The sequence below is a fragment of the Ranitomeya imitator genome, chromosome 6 (genome assembly GCF_032444005.1).
Source record: "Ranitomeya imitator isolate aRanImi1 chromosome 6, aRanImi1.pri, whole genome shotgun sequence".
NCBI classification, from domain to species: domain Eukaryota; kingdom Metazoa; phylum Chordata; class Amphibia; order Anura; family Dendrobatidae; genus Ranitomeya; species Ranitomeya imitator.
The window spans coordinates 357,423,831-357,442,696 of NC_091287.1; the positions used below are offsets into that span (position 1 = coordinate 357,423,831).

Genomic DNA, 18,866 nt, shown 5'->3' on the forward strand with positions numbered 1-18,866 from the left:
TCCAGAGTAGTGATGGGAGAACCCTTGGATGTTCCGGTCTGGAGGGTTCGCTGAACAGTTTAAAAAAAAAAAAAAGTTTGGTTCCCGAAAAGAACAGTACCCGAACCCAGACCTGATTCAGATGAATGGAGAGCCCGAACATTCATTGCAGCATCCATTGAAAAATTTCTCACGGTGAACTCACTGAGCTCAGGGCTGGATCTTGAGACTTTTTCTCATGGTGCCAGCGGTGATCTCACTGAGGTTCATCAGCCCATCTCAGTGACCTGTGGTAACCTCGATGATGTCACCGCTAGTCACTGATGATGCGCTCGCAGCAGTTCATTCTTCCATGGATTACAGCCTGAACACTTGCATCTTGGCACCATTCAGGTTTAAAATCACCTATCGTAGACATAGAATATGGCAAGGGACAGTATGTTGGACAAGTGATGGATATGATTGTTTTTTATTTTCATTTTTTCACAGGAGACAGGTCTTGAATGGAATGGGCTTTAGGTGAGTATTGTTTATTCTTTTCATTTTTTTTTGTACAGTCGACAAGGGCTTCAATGGAAAGGGCAAAAGGTGAGTATAATTTTTTTTTTAAATAATAAAAGCAAAACGGTATGCACTTTTATTTTAAATAATTTATTTACAATATGACTATGAGGTTAATTTTATAGACACCTCTCCATTACTCATCCATTGGCTTGATGTCACCTGACAATACAAAGGTGACATCAACCCCACATATATTAACCCCACTTGCCACCGCTACAGGGCAAGTGGGAAGAGCTGGGCAAAGCGCCAGAATTAGCACATCTAATAGATGTGCCTTTTCTTAGGCAGCTGCGGGCTGCTACTTTTTGCCTGGGGTGGCAATATCCATGGGCCCTTAACTAGAGAATACCAGCCCCCAGCTGTCTGCTTTAGCTTGACTGGCTGTCAAAAATGGAGGGGACCCCACGCCATTTTTTAAAAATTATTTAAATAATTTAAAAAAACAGCATGAGGATGTCTCTATTCTTGCAGCTGTAGTTTTTGCCATGCTGGTCATTAAAAATAGAAGGGAACCACTGCCATTTTTTAAATTTATTTATAGCACTGGCACACACTGATGAACGCTACCTTCTCTAGCAGTTATTAGTGGCAGCAGAAGTAGGCTGATGGAAGTTGTACTCTCATCAGCCAACGCCTCTGTGACCATATACTTTATACCACCGGACACAGCTGCTGGCGCTCTGACCAGACGTAATAATCTTACTACCGATCAGAGCTGCTGGTACTTCTCGCGATGTCACACCCAATGTTTGGGGTGCTTAACTGGAACAGTAACACAGACTTCCTGGAGAAGTCCATGTTCGGGGTCTGTGACCGAACAGTAGCTGTTCGGTACAGACCCAAACATTATTATTCCACAAAACCATAACTAACACCTAGCTGTCGAAACGAATTGGTTTTGCCTCCAGGGTATCCGTGGTATGCCTGTTCTTGCTTTTATAATGGCAATACAATAAACGTTAAGTTTTATTCATAAGTCCATCACTGGAGAAAACTTATTTTTTATACTTGCGACCCATGCTCCAGACAAGGGCGGCTCCGTGCAAGGATCCATTGCTAGACAAGGTGCTTCTACATATGGTGAGCTAACATCCCCTCTTTTCCTTTCCATTACCTGATAAACTTTACTTTTCAGGTTCGTCCATCTCTAATCCAGAGGCATTTTTTCCTACATGCATTTACCACTATAGATAATAATATTAAGATCCTACTAAGTTTTGGCAGTGTGAAGAGCCTCAAGCACTTAGATTACATGTATTAGCACCAGAAGAATTTTTTGTGTAGGGCCACATCTATCGGATAGGTTATTGACTGCATTATATAAAGTGATGCTACCGTAACTGTGGTGCAGCCCTCTGGCTGTCCTTGCATGTACCACATGTGGAAACATTCGCCCCTGCGTCATGTATGAAAATAAGGCCTTTTTCCTTTCACATTATGTAGAACAATTCAATATCAAGGGGACTGAATATTGTAGATTAGTAGTGTTTAATGGAACATACTGCCAATGGATGACAGCATATCAATTACGGGCAGCCCAGGGACAAGAGAGGCACTTTTATTTGTTGAAAAGTTGACTTTTTTGTAATCTGAAATTACTCTTTTAATGTAATTGTTGACCAAAATAATTTATTTTACCAACGAGCATTTCATAATAAAATCAAACTACGGTAAGTATTTTGAAGGTAAGCTCTTGCAAAATTTCTACGAAACTCAGTGATATTAGAAACATACTATCTTTATAAATATCACCCCCTAATAATACGATGTACATCAATAATCCACATAAACAATAGAATACAAAAGTGTAGTAGACTGTTATTTAGATTCTATTGAGCCCGGTCAAACACATATTTGTTAAACGCGTACTATTTTTTAGAAAAGGGAAATCTATGGCAATGGATAGATTATGAGTTTTCAATACTTATTTAAGATGCGTCAGTTAAATGGATGCCAGATAATGCATGACTAATAGAGTACATATATGCCCACATCGTAGATTTAAAGCGTTGCCAGTTTATACGGTTAATACAAAGAGAAGATGAAATGAGAAGCCTAGGCAAGACTTCTAACAGCACCCATTGCATTCTAGGTATGCAAGATCCGCTGCATGATTTACAAAGAAAAAAATGTACATACAGAAGACAAATAGATATGATTGGAAATGGAAACTACATTGCATTGCAAGAAACATTTAATCTTGAACATAATAAGGAAGCAGTAAATGGTAATAATCTACCGTATTTAAAAGCCATCAAAACTTGGAAAATGAGCCAAAATATTTGCCATTTATTCCTATCTTCCAAATATCAGCAGCATATATAGACAAAAAGGCCTTGCTTAATTTAGCACGATTACCTGTAGTCACACCATGGACACATGTATGGCTTCTCCCCTGTGTGAACCCGTTTGTGCCGTGTTAAATGGGACTGAGTTGTGGAAGCAAAATTGCATTCATCACATTTGAATGGTTTCTCGCCTGGAATACATGGACCATAATATTTTTATTTATAAAAGAACAAAATATAAGCAATATAAAGTAACTAGAAAATAATTATACGGCTCTGTAAAATTTGAGTAGAAATAATATCAAATATGTGAACAAACATCTACAATCCCAACATACAGATTTTTTTTTGTAATTGGCTTTCGAGCAAATTCAGCAAAATAGCTGTCATTGCCTTTTTTCTAGACAGTAAAGGTCCACCAAAAGGTTAAAAAATATAAAAAAAACCCCTTATACTCGCCTTACCGACCCGTCTGCTCCTCACCATTACCTAACCAGTCCTTGATGCATCTTCTGATCCCTTCCGTTAGGACTGAAATCCCCAAGTCTCTTGCGGTGAGGCTTCTAGCTCTGATGAGCCAAGTATGGTACTGTGTGAGCCAGAAGTTCCAGCTCACTGTGAGAGGCCTGGGGATTTCAGGGCAAGCAGCAGAGATCAGAAGGTGAAACAGGGACTAGGTGGACATGGATGGTGGTGAGGAGCGGAGCGGCTGGACAGATGACCGGTAAGGTGAATATATTAATTCTATTTTTCTTTTTTACATATTACGTTTATTATTCTCTTACAGATGGCTCTTAAAATTGTGCATTAATCTTAATGCATTTGCTAGAGATAAGCAAAAATGAACCATTGTAAGTAGTGCATGTATATTAGATAGACCCTCAGGTATTGTACTTAATAATGACTTATGATGTATGTTGCTGCCATATGAAAATCTATTTTATTGATGTTGAACTCGCAAGACATTTTTTACATTGTACAATTCATATCAATACAACATGAATCTAGAAATGTAAGGGAAAAATGTAAGGGTGCCTTAAAGCTGCAATCCCCTGAGGCAATAAATTTACAGTAAACACAGTAGATTATATAAGGACAGATATCTATGTTATATTTAACATTTGCACCTACCTTGTATTCCTGGTGCATGGTAAGCTCAGCTGCAACATTAGATCTTGTACAACAGGAATAGTATGCTCAATTCCTTAAAGTATGAATTTTTGCAAACAGTATACATTTATTGTCTGGAAAGGTTTGCGAAGTTCCACAGAACACAATGCTACTGTATTTATTGAAAACTGTTCTCATGTATGGTATACAGATATATTATATTTTAAGAGGAAAATGTTTAATCAGGCTGTCCACTACTCGAACAACGTCTATGTTCCCCTCCAGTAAAATAACACTTATACTCACCACAAGTTTGGGCTAACAAAGGCTGGCTTCAGTCTCCCCTCCAGCGGACATATAGGACATCTGGAGTAAGTCAGAGATGCGGATGCTCTCTCACTTCCTCCGGATGTCAATTACATTTGTAGGAAAGGAGATTGAAACCAGTCCTGATTGGCCAAAGGGATCGTGTCACACGAGCTCATGGTGAGTGTGTAACAACGATGCTGGAACAGTGCCGGCAAAGGAGGAGAGTATAGATGTTATTATTTTACGGGCAGGAAAAGCATAAGAATTGAGAAGAAGTTGTCCCAGTAGTGGACAAACCCTTTAAGATATGTTACTTATATATATGTTAATTTTAAAGTATTGTATGTAGCACAGATTAGATGTTGCATTACTTCAAAGTTTAGAGTAACTGTCAAAATGGCTAAAAACTTTGTATATCTTTCTTATAACTGTAGTCTGGTTGCGTAGTCTAGAGTTCCACCTGTTACAATAGTTTTTGGCTTTGTAGTATGGACTGCCTCTACTCCTATAGTCTGGCTTTATTGGTCCATTTCACATAATAACAGGCCAATTTTGGAATCTAAACCTTCCCCCCCCCCACACATCTGCAGTTTGGCTGTGGAAGCTGGACCTCAGACTACAAGACGCTGCCTTGCTGGGTAGTATGGTCTATATGATAAAGAAGTAGTCTGGTTGTATAGCATAGTTCACCACCTATAACAATAGTCAAACTAAGTACTTCGGACTTCCTGCTACCATTCATCCCCTTTCTTTCTTCTACTTCGGCCTGTGCGCGCACTACGCATGCGCTGTGGTGTTCTCGGCCGGTTTGGGTGCGTGCCGCGTTGCCGTGGAGATGGGCGGAGATGACGTTCTGTCCTCCCGCCCATACTCTGTGGTGCGCGGACGCGTCCGACGGCCGGAAGCACTCACATCATGATGGGAGCGCGCCGATTGGCCTTCGAGTCCCTCCCAGGCCCTACTTATACCCCTGCCTTTTTAATGTTAAGCCACGCCTCCTGACGAAGCCCGCGATGGCGAAACGCGCGTCGAGGCTCCTTCCTGCTTCCACCACACCGGCGCCCGGACACCAGCATGTCTCAAGGTAACATTTTGACATTCTTGGCAGCATGCGTACATTTTTCCTAGGACTTGGGCTTGCTGATGTTGAGTACATCTTTATGCTCTGTATACTCTTTGAGCTTCACAGATATATATATTACTTTGGGGATTTTTCATCACCTATTTGGGCTATCGCTCTGGGCCTGCTACTTAGTATTTGATACTGTTATGCCCTTATGTGGAGCGATTTATGTATGATCCACTTTGGATGCTCACTCTATTCATGAGCATATCCCGGTGTGGTGGTATAGCTAGGATGCCTGGATTTTTTGTGTTTCCTTTTCAGCAGTTTACATCTATTATGCTGATGTAGTTTGTTCTGTTCTTCCCAAGCATCTGTTGTCCATGTATATTTATTGCATACTTTGTGTGTATTTTTTGCTTTAATAAATTGCTGTTCATACCTCTATTGCTTGGTTGTGGATTTTGGGTTATATTTATAGTCCTTGTCGGACTTGGTATACTCTTTTACTTCATACCCCAAACCACCACCTGGCGTTTTTCTTATAGGTTTATATATTTAGGCTTAGAGGTATGCCCTCTGCTGGCCGAGAGGGCAATTTTGGTTTAGGAGTTTCCTGCTACCATTGTCTGGTTTTATTGTCTGGACCTCCACCTACAGCTGCAGTCTAGTTTTAGAGTTTAAACATCCTCTTCTAGAACACCAGTTTGACTGCAGAGTTTGGATTTTCCCGTAAAACTGCAGTACATCAACAGAATCTCGACCTCCCCGTACAATTTCAGTCTGGCTGCGGAGTAATGTATGTTACCATAGAAAACACAAAAAAAAGCACAGTAAAACCAAAAACACACTGTTGCAAAAAATCACAGCGGACAGCAAGTGCTAGTAAAAAGATGGAAAAAACAGGGTATTTGGTTGATACGTTTTTTGCAAAAAATGTATATTAAGCCGCTCTACCAAACGTCAAGGTATACCCATATCAGAGCAGTCCTAACTAATGTATGTAATCCCTATCTGATGTATTTAAAACCTGGTCATATGTACAATACCTGTATGAGCAGGATTCAGAAAAGGAATGTCCATGTGGACATGCTGGACAGAACGGCTCCTGTGCGCACAGCTCAAAAAAAGAGGGGTGGAGGCCTCTCCAGTCTTGTGGACACAAGAAAACAATTATATGAAACCAGAACACATGAGCTGCGCGCACAGTGAACAAGCCCATAGAGACATGTTCACACCACCAAGAGACTTGAAAACACAAAAAAGCACAGTAAAACCAAAAACACACTGTTGCAAAAAAAATCACAGTGGACAGCAAGTGCTAGTAAAAAGATGGAAAAAACAGGGTATTTGGTTGATACGTTTTTTGCAAAAAATGTATATTAAGCCGCTCTACCAAACGTCAAGGTATTTAAAACCTGGTCATATGTACAATATCTGTATGAGCAGGATTCAGAAAAGGAATGTCCATGTGGACATGCTGGACAGAACGGCTCCTGTGCGCACAGCTCAAAAAAAAGAGGGGTGATGTATCAACCAAATACCCTGTTTTTTCCATCTTTTTACTAGCACTTGCTGTCTACTGTTATTTTTTTGCAACAGTGTGTTTTTGGTTTTACTGTGCTTTTTTGTGTTTTCAAGTCTCTTGGTGGTGTGAACATGTCTCTATGGGCCTGTTCACTGTGCGCGCAGCTCATGTGTTCTGGTTTCATATAATTGTTTTCTTGTGTCCACAAGACTGGAGAGGCCTCCACCCCTCTTTTTTTGAGCTGTGCGCACAGGAGCCGTTCTGTCCAGCATGTCCACATGGACATTCCTTTTCTGAATCCTGCTCATACAGGTATTGTACATATGACCAGGTTTTAAATACATCAGATAGGGATTACATACATTAGTTAGGACTGCTCTGATATGGGTATACCTTGATGTTTGGTAGAGCGGCTTAATATAAATGTTTTGCAAAAAACGTATCAACCAAATTTTCCTGTTTTTTCCATCTTTTTACTAGCACTTGCTGTCCACTGTGATTTTTTTGCAACAGTGTGTTTTTGGTTTTACTGTGCTTTTTTGTGTTTTCAAGTCTCTTGGTGGTGTGAACATGTCTCTATGGGCTTGTTCACTGTGCGCGCAGCTCATGTGTTCTGGTTTCATGTTACCATAGAACAAAAGTCCTAACTGTCGATTCATCATTAATTTTACACATTTCTTTTATTATTATTTTTTTCCGTAAAAGTCACACAAAACCCCTAAAACGGGCTTAACAAAATTGTTTGCACCTCAACCTAATATTTGGTTGCACTCCCTCTGGAATTAAAATTGCAATAAATCACTTCCTATTACCAACAAGCTTCTTAGGTCTCTCAACTGGAATTTTTGGAACACTATTCTTCTGCAAACTGCTCCAGGTCTCTCATATCTGACGAGTGACTTCTCCCAACAGCAATTTTAAGATCTCTCTACAGATATTCCATGGGATTTAGATCTGGACCCATTCAGAACTCTCCATCACTTTGTTTCCATCCATTTCTTGGTGGTTCTTGAAGTATGTTTGGGGTCATTGTTTTGCAGAAAGACCCATGACACAAATCAGTGTTCTGGCACTGGGCACTACATTGTGACCCAAAATCCTTTGGTAATCTTCAGATTTCATGAAGATTTCATGAAATCAGATTTCATGCTTTTTATCTTCCTACTCCTGCTGATATCAGGAGACATCTCCCCAAACCCCGGTCCACCAACCTCAACCCCTACCCTACCTCACATCGAAACCTTACTAATCTTACTAATATTAATTGCACTCCTTCATCCCCTCCTTCTTTTAATTGTGCCCTTTGGAATCCACGGTCTGTATGTAACAAGCTTCCTTTCCTACACAATTACTTTCTGAAAAACTCTCTGAATCTGCTGGCCCTCACGGAAACCTGGATTCAGGATTCTGACACTGTCTCTCCTGCTGCCATTACCCATGGTGGCTTACAATTCTCCCATTCCCCGAGACCAACAAACAGACCTGGTGGTGGAGTTGGCATACTCCTGTCCCCACAATGCACTTTCCAGGTCATCCCCTCAGTTCCATCACTCTCATTCCCTACTTTTGAGGTCCACACCATCAGGCTCTTTCGCCCCCTCTCCCTCAGAGTAGCGGTCATATACCGGCCCCCAGGCTCACCCACCCGCTTCCTGGACCATTTCTCTGCCTGGCTGCCGCACTTCATGTCCTCAGAACTACCAACCCTTATCCTGGGAGACTTCAACATTCCCATTAACAGCCCCACTTCCACATCTGCATCCCAGCTTCTGTCACTAACCACTTCTCTCGGCCTCTCACAGCTCTCAACCTCTGAGACACACAAGGACGGTAACACCCTGGACCTGGTTTTTGCCCGGCTCTGCTCAATCTCCTACATAGATAACTCACCGCTTCCCCTCTCTGACCACAACATTCTCTCCTTCACACTCACATATCCTCGCTCACCCCAGCACCCTCCTACACACCATTCAGTCAGAAATCTACAAGCCATTAACCCTCTTACACTTTCAGACTCCCTACGCTTATCATTGTCCCCAATCTCTTCCTTTTCCTGTCCTGATCTGGCGGTACATCACTTCAATGACACTCTTAGAAGCACCCTTGACCAAGTAGCTCCCCTCACCCTCAGGACCTCCAAACACAGAATAAAACAGCCCTGGCTCACATCGCAAACCCGATTTCTCCAGCGATCCTCTAGGTGTGCTGAACGCTTATGGAGGAAAACACGCACACCAGAAGACTTCATACATTTCAAATTTATGTTAAGGACCTATAACTTTGCCCTTCACTTCGCTAAACAGACCTACTTTACCACTCTGATCTCCTCACTATCCAACAACCCCAAGAAACTTTTTGACACCTTTCACTCCCTCCTCAGGCCAAAAGCACAAGCCCCTATCACAGATATTTGTGCTGGTGACCTGGCCTCCCACTTTATAGAGAAAATAGACAATATCCGTCAGGAAATCCGCTCCCAACAACTAAGTTCAGTGACTCCCATCCCTCCCCTCATTGCCCCTGGCTCACTCTCCACATTCGATCCCATCACAGAAGAAGAAGTCTCCAAGCTCCTCTCCTCTTCTCATCCGACTACATGCACTACCGACCCCATTCCCTCACATCTCCTCCAGTCTCTCTCTCCAGTTGTCACAAGTCACCTAACTACAATCTTTAATCTCTCCCTCTCCTCTGGCATTTTCCCCTCCTCCTTCAAACACTCTATCATTACTCCATTACTAAAGAAACCCACCCTCGACCCATCCTGCACAAACAACTACAGACCGGTCTCCAATCTCCCCTTCATCTCTAAACTCTTGGAGCGCCTGATATACTCCCGCCTTACCCGTTACCTCTCCACTCACTCCCTCCTAGACCCTTCACAGTCCGGTTTCCGCCCCCTACATTCGACAGAAACTGCACTCATCAAAGTGACCAATGACCTTCTGACAGCAAAACGTAATGGTGACCACTCTCTGCTCATTCTTCATGACCATTCTGCAGCTTTTGACACTGTTGACCACCCTCTCCTGCTCTCTAGGCTCCAGTCACTAGGCATTAAGGACACTGCTCTCTCCTGGTTCTCCTCCTATCTTTCCGACCGCTCCTTCAGTGTTCTGTTCTCTGGCTCCACTTCATCTCCTCTTCCTCTCACTGTTGGGGTACCTCAGGGCTCAGTCCTTGGCCCCCTTCTGTTCTCTCTCTACACGGCCCCAATTGGACAGACCATCAGCAGATTTGGCTTTCAGTACCATCTTTATGCCGACGACACACAACTATATAGGTCATCCCCTGACCTTACCCCCGCTGTACTACAGAATGCCACTGACTGTCTGTCCGCAGTCTCCAACATCATGTCCGCTCTCTATCTGAAACTCAACCTCTCCAAAACTGAACTTCTTCTGCTCCCACCATCTACTAACCTCCCTAAATCTGACATTTCCCTCTCCGTGGGTGGCACCATAATAACACCCCGGCAGCAGGCGCGCTGTCTGGGTGTTATGTTTGACTCCGATCTCTCCTTCACCTCCCATATACAATCTCTTGCCCGCTCGTGCCGCTTACACCTAAAGAACATCTCTAGAATCCGCCCTTTTCTCACCATGGAGACAGCTAAAACCCTCACGGTCGCCCTGATCCACTCCCGCCTGGACTACTGTAACGCTCTATTAATTGGCCTCCCCCTCACTCGACTTTCCCCTCTCCAGTCCATCCTTAATGCAGCAGCCAGGGTCGTCCATCTGGCTAATCGTTACTCGGACGCGTCCGCTCTTCGCCAGTCGTTACACTGGCTGCCCATTCATTACAGGATACAATTCAAAGTACTTGTTCTCACCCACAAAGCTCTCCACAGTGCGGCACCCCCTTACATCTCCTCCCTCATTTCTGTGTATCGGCCTAACAGACCACTGCGCTCTGCAAATGACTTTCGGCTAACCTCTGCACTAAGCCGTACCTCCCACTCCCGACTCCAAGACTTCTCCCGTGCTGCGCCAATCCTCTGGAATGCTCTACCCCAAGATATTAGGACCATCCATAATTTGCATAGTTTTAGGCGCTCGCTCAAAACACATTTGTTCAGAGCGGCCTATCACGTTCACTAATCAAAGTTATGTTATGTTTGTGTGTAGCCCATTCACTATCCCCATCTATTCCCCAACCCCTGAAGATGGCTGGACCATGATTGTAAATACATCATTGTAAATACACACCTGTACTTTGTATCTCCCCCACCTCATTGTAGATTGTAAGCTCTCACGAGCAGGGTCGTCTTATTTTGCTTTAATTATTGTATTGCTAACGTTGTTACTTATGACTTTTGTGTTTGAAACTGTTAAACTGTAAAGCGCTGCGGAATATGTTGGCGCTATGTAAATAAAGATTATTATTATTATTATGATGCTTTGCACACAGTCAAGGCGCCCAGTGCCAGAGGCAGCAAAACAACCCCAAAACATCCAGGGAGATTAGCTACAGTGCCATGGTGTCTCAAATTCTTGATTGTGTTGCGCACCGTGGACAAAGGAACATCAAGATCTCTGTTGATGGAAATATTGAGATTGTTGATATTTTTCAAAAATGTTGATTCTCAAATCCTCAGACACTTCTCCCCTTCTGCTTTCCATGCTTAGTGTGGCACACACAGACACACAATGCAAAGATTAAGTCAACTTTTTATCTGGTTTCATGTGTGATATTCATATTGCCTACACCTGTTAATTGCCACAGGTGAGCTTGAGCGAGCATCACGTGCTTGAAACAAAGTTGTTTACCAACAATTTTGGAAGGTGCCAACAATTTTGGGGTTGATGTGAATTTGCCTTTTTTTTCATCTACTTTTTTGTGTTGTTCCAATACACACAAAGAAAATAAACATTTGTATAGCAAAACATATGTAACTGCAGTAACTTTCTGGAACAATTTCAAGGGAGCAAACACTTTTGACCATAACTCTATATTATTCTGTGTCAAAACATATGCTGCCATTTTGTTGAATATGGTGCAAAACCAACCAAGGCGACAATGAGGAAATGACTCCAAAAACAAGACTATAAAAATCCTGCAAATTTTGAGTTGGAACCTTAGTGTGTTGTCTGTGCTGGAGTTTACAACAGCTGCAGGCCTATGCTGCTAACGGACAAGTGCTAATGGCACTATTTTAACTGTTATAATGTGCTTATGTATAGTAGTTCCTTCTTTATGATAAACACCTCTTTCCAAAATGTGTAAGATACCATTTTTGGTCCCAACATATTAACATACCACGAGTGACATCATTGTAATGGTGCTACATTGCTAACTTTTGAGACGCTACTAAACTTGAGCTCTCAGTGTGGAAGTACAGCGCTCAGAATGTATCACCTATAGAAAGATACAAAGACATCTCAACAGACACATTGAGCATTGATCTCAAAAAGCGTCGGACTGCAGCACCTTGGGCCCACAAGAGAAAATAATTCTTGGGGCCCACTCTGTAGCTACATAGAAAAAAAAATACAATACCACCAATTGTGCAGCAAAACACGCTAATATCAGGGTATAATTTAAGGTAGTACACATCTTAATGATATAGCAAGGGTTGGGGTAGCCTCCCTCATAGAATATAATGTAGCCCCCCTCATATAGTATCATGCAGCCCCCTCATATAGTATAATGCAGCCCCCCCACAGAATATAATTTAGCCCCCTCATAGGGTATAATGCAGCTCCCCATTGTATACAATGCAGCCCCCTCATAGGGTATAATGCAGCCCCCACCATATAATATAATGTAGCACCCTCATAAGGTATAATGCAGCCACCTAATAGGGTATAATGCAGCTGCTACTCCACTGGCGCCGGGCGGTTCCCCCTGACTCATGGGCCCCATAGCAGCTGTGTAGTGTGCCGATATTAGTGACACACCACTGGCTAGGGGCCCTTTGGGCAGCGAGGGCCCTAGGCAGCTGCCGGCCCTGAATGCCAGAAGGTGTCAGTGCCTGGGCCAATAGGTTCTCCGGTGGGCCAGTCCGACCCTGGTCTCAAACCAAAAGGTCAGTTCACGTGGGGCAACTTGCAATACTATATGCCCATCTTATTTCACTCAGTCTTGCAGAATTTTGGATTTTATAGTTATAGGGTATGTTACTTTATGTTCCTTTGTTTGGCTACTGGGCAATATTTGGTAAGAACAGAGGTAGAGGTCACTTTGATTAGAGTCTATAAAACCCCTTATAACTGCAATCTGAATGTAGAGTCTGGACCTCGCCCTATGGCAGTAGATTGACATGAAGTATAGACTTCCTCCTATAACAACTGTGGAGTGTTGATCTCTTGCTCTATCATGTTTTGCTGTGGAGTCTTTACCACACCCTCTACACTTGAGGTTATGGTTTTTCCTTCAAACGGTTGCACTGCAGCACAGACAAAATAATCGGATGAGACATAGTTGCACATATGGACAAACCATTTTGATTATGAACTAAGTGAAGGGATGTAGAGCTCACTACAGAGCTGCGCTCATTGTTTACAGTTGATTATTAAGAGAGCTTGGACCACGTTTGATAAAAAAATGCCTGGCCTATGATAAGGACAAGTTTATAAATATTTACACTTGATAAAAAAAAAAGTCTACACACCCATTAAAATGACATGTTTTTGTCATGTACAAAAAAATTTCATTTCAGAACTTTATCTTTTTAAACCACCCATACTCGGTGCAAATCCACTGAGAAACAAACTGATGTCATTGTGAGGGGAAAAATAAAAGAATATGGTTAAATAAGGTATGCACACCCATATAATAATTCTTTACTGAAGTGCCTTTTGAATTCAGGTCATTCTTTTTGGATAGGATTAAAAATACAAATACCTCACCCAAAAAAATACAATTAAATACAAAAAACATCCAAAAATATATCCATCTGTTATTAATTGACAATTAAATACACACTGAAGAGAAAAATAACTAAAAACACCCCATAAAACCCAAATAAAAATAGTAGGCAGTGTGGTTAATTATAAATAGTTTTAAGGCAAATGAAAATCAGTCAGTACATCAAAATAATAGGGGTACAAAAAAAAAAAAATCACATAACTTGAGAGACCTGGGAGTTATAAAAATTCTCAATTTTAAAGACAATCCCTAGACAACACAGACAGTCCTAAAGCAATAAATAACCAACCATAATAAATGACGGTATACAGCCCTCAAATAAGAGGTAAAAAAATCCTGCAATAGCGCTTTCAGGAAAGAGCACAAGTGCAAGAGGACCTGACAAAGCTGCATGCGAAACGCGCATCGAGGTGCTAGGCAGTGTGATCTATATTCAGCATGTCATGGGAATGACTCTTTGTGCTGTCCTGAGACCATCATCACAATGGAGTGTTATTATAATTCCTAGGTCTCTGTGATTTAAATCATTTTTTTGTACCTCCACTATTTTGATGCATTGATTGATTTTCACTTGCCTTAATGTTTTTTTTTTTTTTTTTTTACAAATGATCACACTGCCTGATCTTCTATTTGGGTTTTATGGGGTGTTTTAATTATTTTTCTCATTAGTGTTTGAGTCTTTAATTGTGAATTAATACAATTTGGATATATTTTGGGATTTTGGGGGGCAATTAATTGTATTTTTGGTGGGAGGTAATTATAGGTTTAATGAAATGACTTTTTGATACCCAAAACGAAGATTCATTGATTGAAGCAATTCTGAGTATGGGTCTGGTTTTTAGTTTGGGGTATTAGTCTTTGTGGGTAGGAGTCCAACAGCACATCTAGAATTGGCAATCTTTGAAGTAGCGCTACCTTTTTAGATCCACTGTAGGTCCTGGAAAAAATTTAGATAAAAAGCATTTATTTCAATATTAAAGATATTTTTTCTTTTTTTTTTGATGACCATGTTTTTGAGAAGTTAAAGGATGCTGTAATATCTCGCACCTTATTACAAATAATTGTATTATATAATTTACTAACTATTGTAAATTTCTAACATTTACATTTTCATTTTCTTATAGCTGGTATACTATTTTTTACTGGCATGGAATGCAGGAAGCAGTTCCCTACCAAAAAATGAAAATGATAATTGACTAAAACTTCAAGCAGCTATTTTATTTCAGTATATTAACTCAAGCACTTACTCATTGATGGCTTCACAGATTTGTGATCATTTCCTCTCCTCTTTCTCCGCCTCTGAGCTTACTCGCGGACTTTAAATGGGCAGTGTGTAATTAGTATTAATAGGGAACATTATTGAAATAAAGCTAGAAAATCTCTCATCTGTAGCTGATCGTTTTAATATTCCTATTCTCAGCTCCAGTAGCAGCACACATTCTGACTGTCACGACAATAATCATCTAGTACATTTTCCATCCTTGATTTAAAATCTAGCAACTAACCATCTATCACTTAAGTAAATCAGAATATATTAAAAACATTTTCAAGTTAACAAAAAATGTGCTTGGCTGAAATGTGGGGATTTTGCTTCCATCAATTGAGAAGGCCATATTTAAAGGACCATGAAAATCGCTTACTCCAATAGGAGTTCTAGTTGTTAACAGAATTTACTAGAAATCAGTTGTGGTCACTCTGACAAAAAGTGGGGTCCAAAAGAATAGTCCAGCCAATTAAATTAAAATAAATAAATCAATAAAAAGTTTAAAAAAATATTTAAAAAAAACAAATGCGTAAATCATAAAAGTAATAATGCTCACTTTATGGATTTCTTGCTACTCCTATTCTGATGGTTCCTGGGTCCCCCGTCAGTCTCAATACTTCATACACTGCCTGAGCAGACAGGTGATTGCTGTGGCCAATCACCTGGCTGTAGTGGTGATGTGATGGTCACCGCTGTGGCAGTCACACGTCTGTACAGATAGTAAAGAGAGTACAGAGACAGATGTTGGACCCAGCACATGGCAAAGAAGGATTGACAGTAGATTTGCTTCCATTATTCTGCACCATTCTGAGTGCAGAGACTGGTCAGTGACCTCGTTAGCATCAGAACATGAGAGGCCGGGATTGGTAAACTCATCTTTGCTTATTTTACAACATTTAGAACATTTTATTGTTTCTTCCCAAATTTAAGTGACTGGATAATGTGAACCTAAAGTTTGAAGGGGTTTTCAATAAGTGATGGCTTATCCTTAACCCCTTCCTGAGATGACCAATTTTGTTTTCGTTGTATCCTTCCCTACTTCCAAGAGGCATAACTTTTTATTTTTCTGATGACATAGACATATGAGGACTTGATTTTTGCAAGGACCAGTTGTACTTCTGAAGCACACCATTCATTTTACCACATAGTGTACTACAAAAAAGGAAAAGAATTCCAAGTGCGGTGAAATTGCAAAAAGAAAGCATAATTGTGACATTGAGAATTGTTTTACGGTGCACATTGTTTGCTACAAATGACCTGGCAATATGATGCTCCTCAACAGGACAATTACGGTGATACCACACTTGTCCAGCTTTTTAATTATTTTTCTTAGTGGTGAAAAAAAAAACACTTTGTATCATTTTCCAAGACCTGTCACATTTTCATTTTTTGGTCTATGGAGCTGTTAGGATTTATCTTTTACGGGGCAAGATGGCAGTTTTATTGATACTGTTTTGGGATAGATATGACATTTCTATCACTTCTTGTGGCATATTTTGCTTTATTGCAGCAACCACAATTTTGTCAATTTGAAATTATTTCTGCTTACGATTTTTACCGGGTTATTTTTAAATTTTGATAGAGCAGACTTTTCTGGGCATGGCGATACCACGTGTGAATTTTTCACATTTTTTATTATCTTTACTATTAATAGGGGGAAGGAAGAGTGATTTGAACTTATGTTGTTTTGTTTTCTTTTTCATATTTATAAAAATAAATCGTATTCACTTTAAACTTTGTTAGTCCCCTTGGAGGACTTGAACCTATGATCGTCTGATCACTTTTATTATATGGAGCAATAACACAGTGCATAGCAAAAATCATGGCTCCCTTTGAAGCCCAGCTGCAGGGTGGGTATGAAGACAACTCCATGTTGATAGGAATGGAAGTCCTCAACAGACCCCAGCTGTCATAGCAACCCGTTGGGTCAGATCACATGATGGGAACACTGATTGGTGCATAGAATGACATGCCCCCATGCTGAGATGCTGTTAATGCAGTTAAGTTTGACAGCGGCATTTAATAAGATAAGTCGCAGGTAGAACTTAACTCCACCCACAGCTGTGGGGGCACATCCGGGCTGTGTCACAACGTGAGCCCGCTTCATCCACCTGCTACTGACTTGTGCTGTACATGCATGGCAGATTTCAGTAGGTGTTACAAAGGGTTGTCCAGGTTGGCACAAATATCTGTATTCACGCTATATGACTGCAGACTTGTGAATCCTCACAGCGAGAATGTAGTGTGCTGCTAGGATTCTCCTTATGTAAAGGAAACATCCAATTTATGCGATCTGCCTATGACATAGCAAAAAAAGAGTGCAACTAGAGGAGAAAAAACAGTTATGTCCATACAAAGTGATCACCAAAAATAAATGATTATTAATTAAAAAGCCAAAAAAGGCTATTGATACAAAACAAAATGCATGCTAGCTTGCAATAGAGCTATTGCCTAATATCATATAACAGTACAATGAGAGTACATAGGATGCTTATAGTCGTACATAGGTCAAATCTACGGTCACATGACTGCCCGCTTCCGGTGCCAGAGAATAATGACAACGCACACTGTAAAGATTCACAGGTCTGCAGTCACATAGAGTGACTGCAGACACTTGTGCCAAACCTGGTCAACCCCTTTAAATAGAACTGTCAGTACTCCATGACTCCCAAACAACCACCATTACATTTAAAAGCCTTACTTCCCTATTTGATGTTACAGGAAATTGTTGAAATGGCCAAAAAAAACAACTTATGGTACACTGCATCAAAAAAAGGAGAGAAGGATCCACATGGGTGAATGAACAAAAACAAATAAATTTTATTTCATACTAGCTGAAGAGCCCGGCGTTGCCTGGGCATAGTAAATATCTGTGGTTAGTTATAGCACGTCACTTCTCTTATTTTCCCATCACGCCTCTCATTTTCCCAATCACATCTTTCATTTTCCCCCCTCACATCTCTCATTTTCTCCCTCACTCCTCTCATTCCCCCCTAACACTTGTCATTTCAACCTCACATCTGTCATTTTCTGATCACTCCACTATTTTTCCTCACTCCTCTCATTTTGCACTCACACCTTTTCATTTTCACCTCACACCTCTCATTTTCACCTCATCACCTCAGTATATACATGTTTGTCATCTCCCTTATATATAGTATACATCTGTATGTCATCTCCTGTATATAGTATATACCTGTATGTCATCTCCCCTGTATATATTATATACCTGCTGTGTGTCATCTCCCCTATATATAGTATATACCTGAATGTCATCTCCTTCTATATATAGTATATACCTGTATGTCATCTCCTCCTGTATATAGTATATACCTGTGTGTCATCTCCCCTGTATATAGTATATATCTGTGTGTCATCTCCTCCTGTATATAGTATATACCTGCATGTCATCTTCTATATATAGCATATACTTGTATGTCATCTCCTCCTGTATATAGTATATACCTGTAGGTCATCTGCTCCTGTATATAGTATATACCTGTGTGTCATCTCCTCCTGATATAGTATATACCTGTATGTCATCTCCCCTGTATATATTATATACCTGCTGTGTGTCATCTCCCCTATATATAGTATATACCTGAATGTCATCTCCTTCTATATATATAGTATATACCTGTATGTCATCTCCTCCTGTATATACCTGTGTGTCATCTCCCCTGTATATAGTATATATCTGTGTGTCATCTCCTCCTGTATATAGTATATACCTGCATGTCATCTTCTATATATAGCATATACCTGTATGTCATCTCCTCCTGTATATAGTATATACCTGTAGGTCATCTGCTCCTGTATATAGTATATACTGTGTGTCATCTCCTCCTGTATATAGTATATACCTGTATGTCATCTCCTCCTGTATAT

General features: G+C 40.7%; 1 protein-coding gene across 1 annotated transcript in view; it reads right to left on the minus strand.

Moving 5' to 3' along the window:
• ZNF407 (zinc finger protein 407) overlaps nucleotides 1-18,866 on the minus strand; it is a 711,460-nt gene that overhangs the window by 218,239 nt on the left and 474,355 nt on the right. The window contains exon 7 of the mRNA XM_069730962.1: nucleotides 2,902-3,022. Coding sequence (XP_069587063.1) covers nucleotides 2,902-3,022 — 121 coding nt within the window. The remainder of the gene's footprint in view (nucleotides 1-2,901; nucleotides 3,023-18,866) is intronic.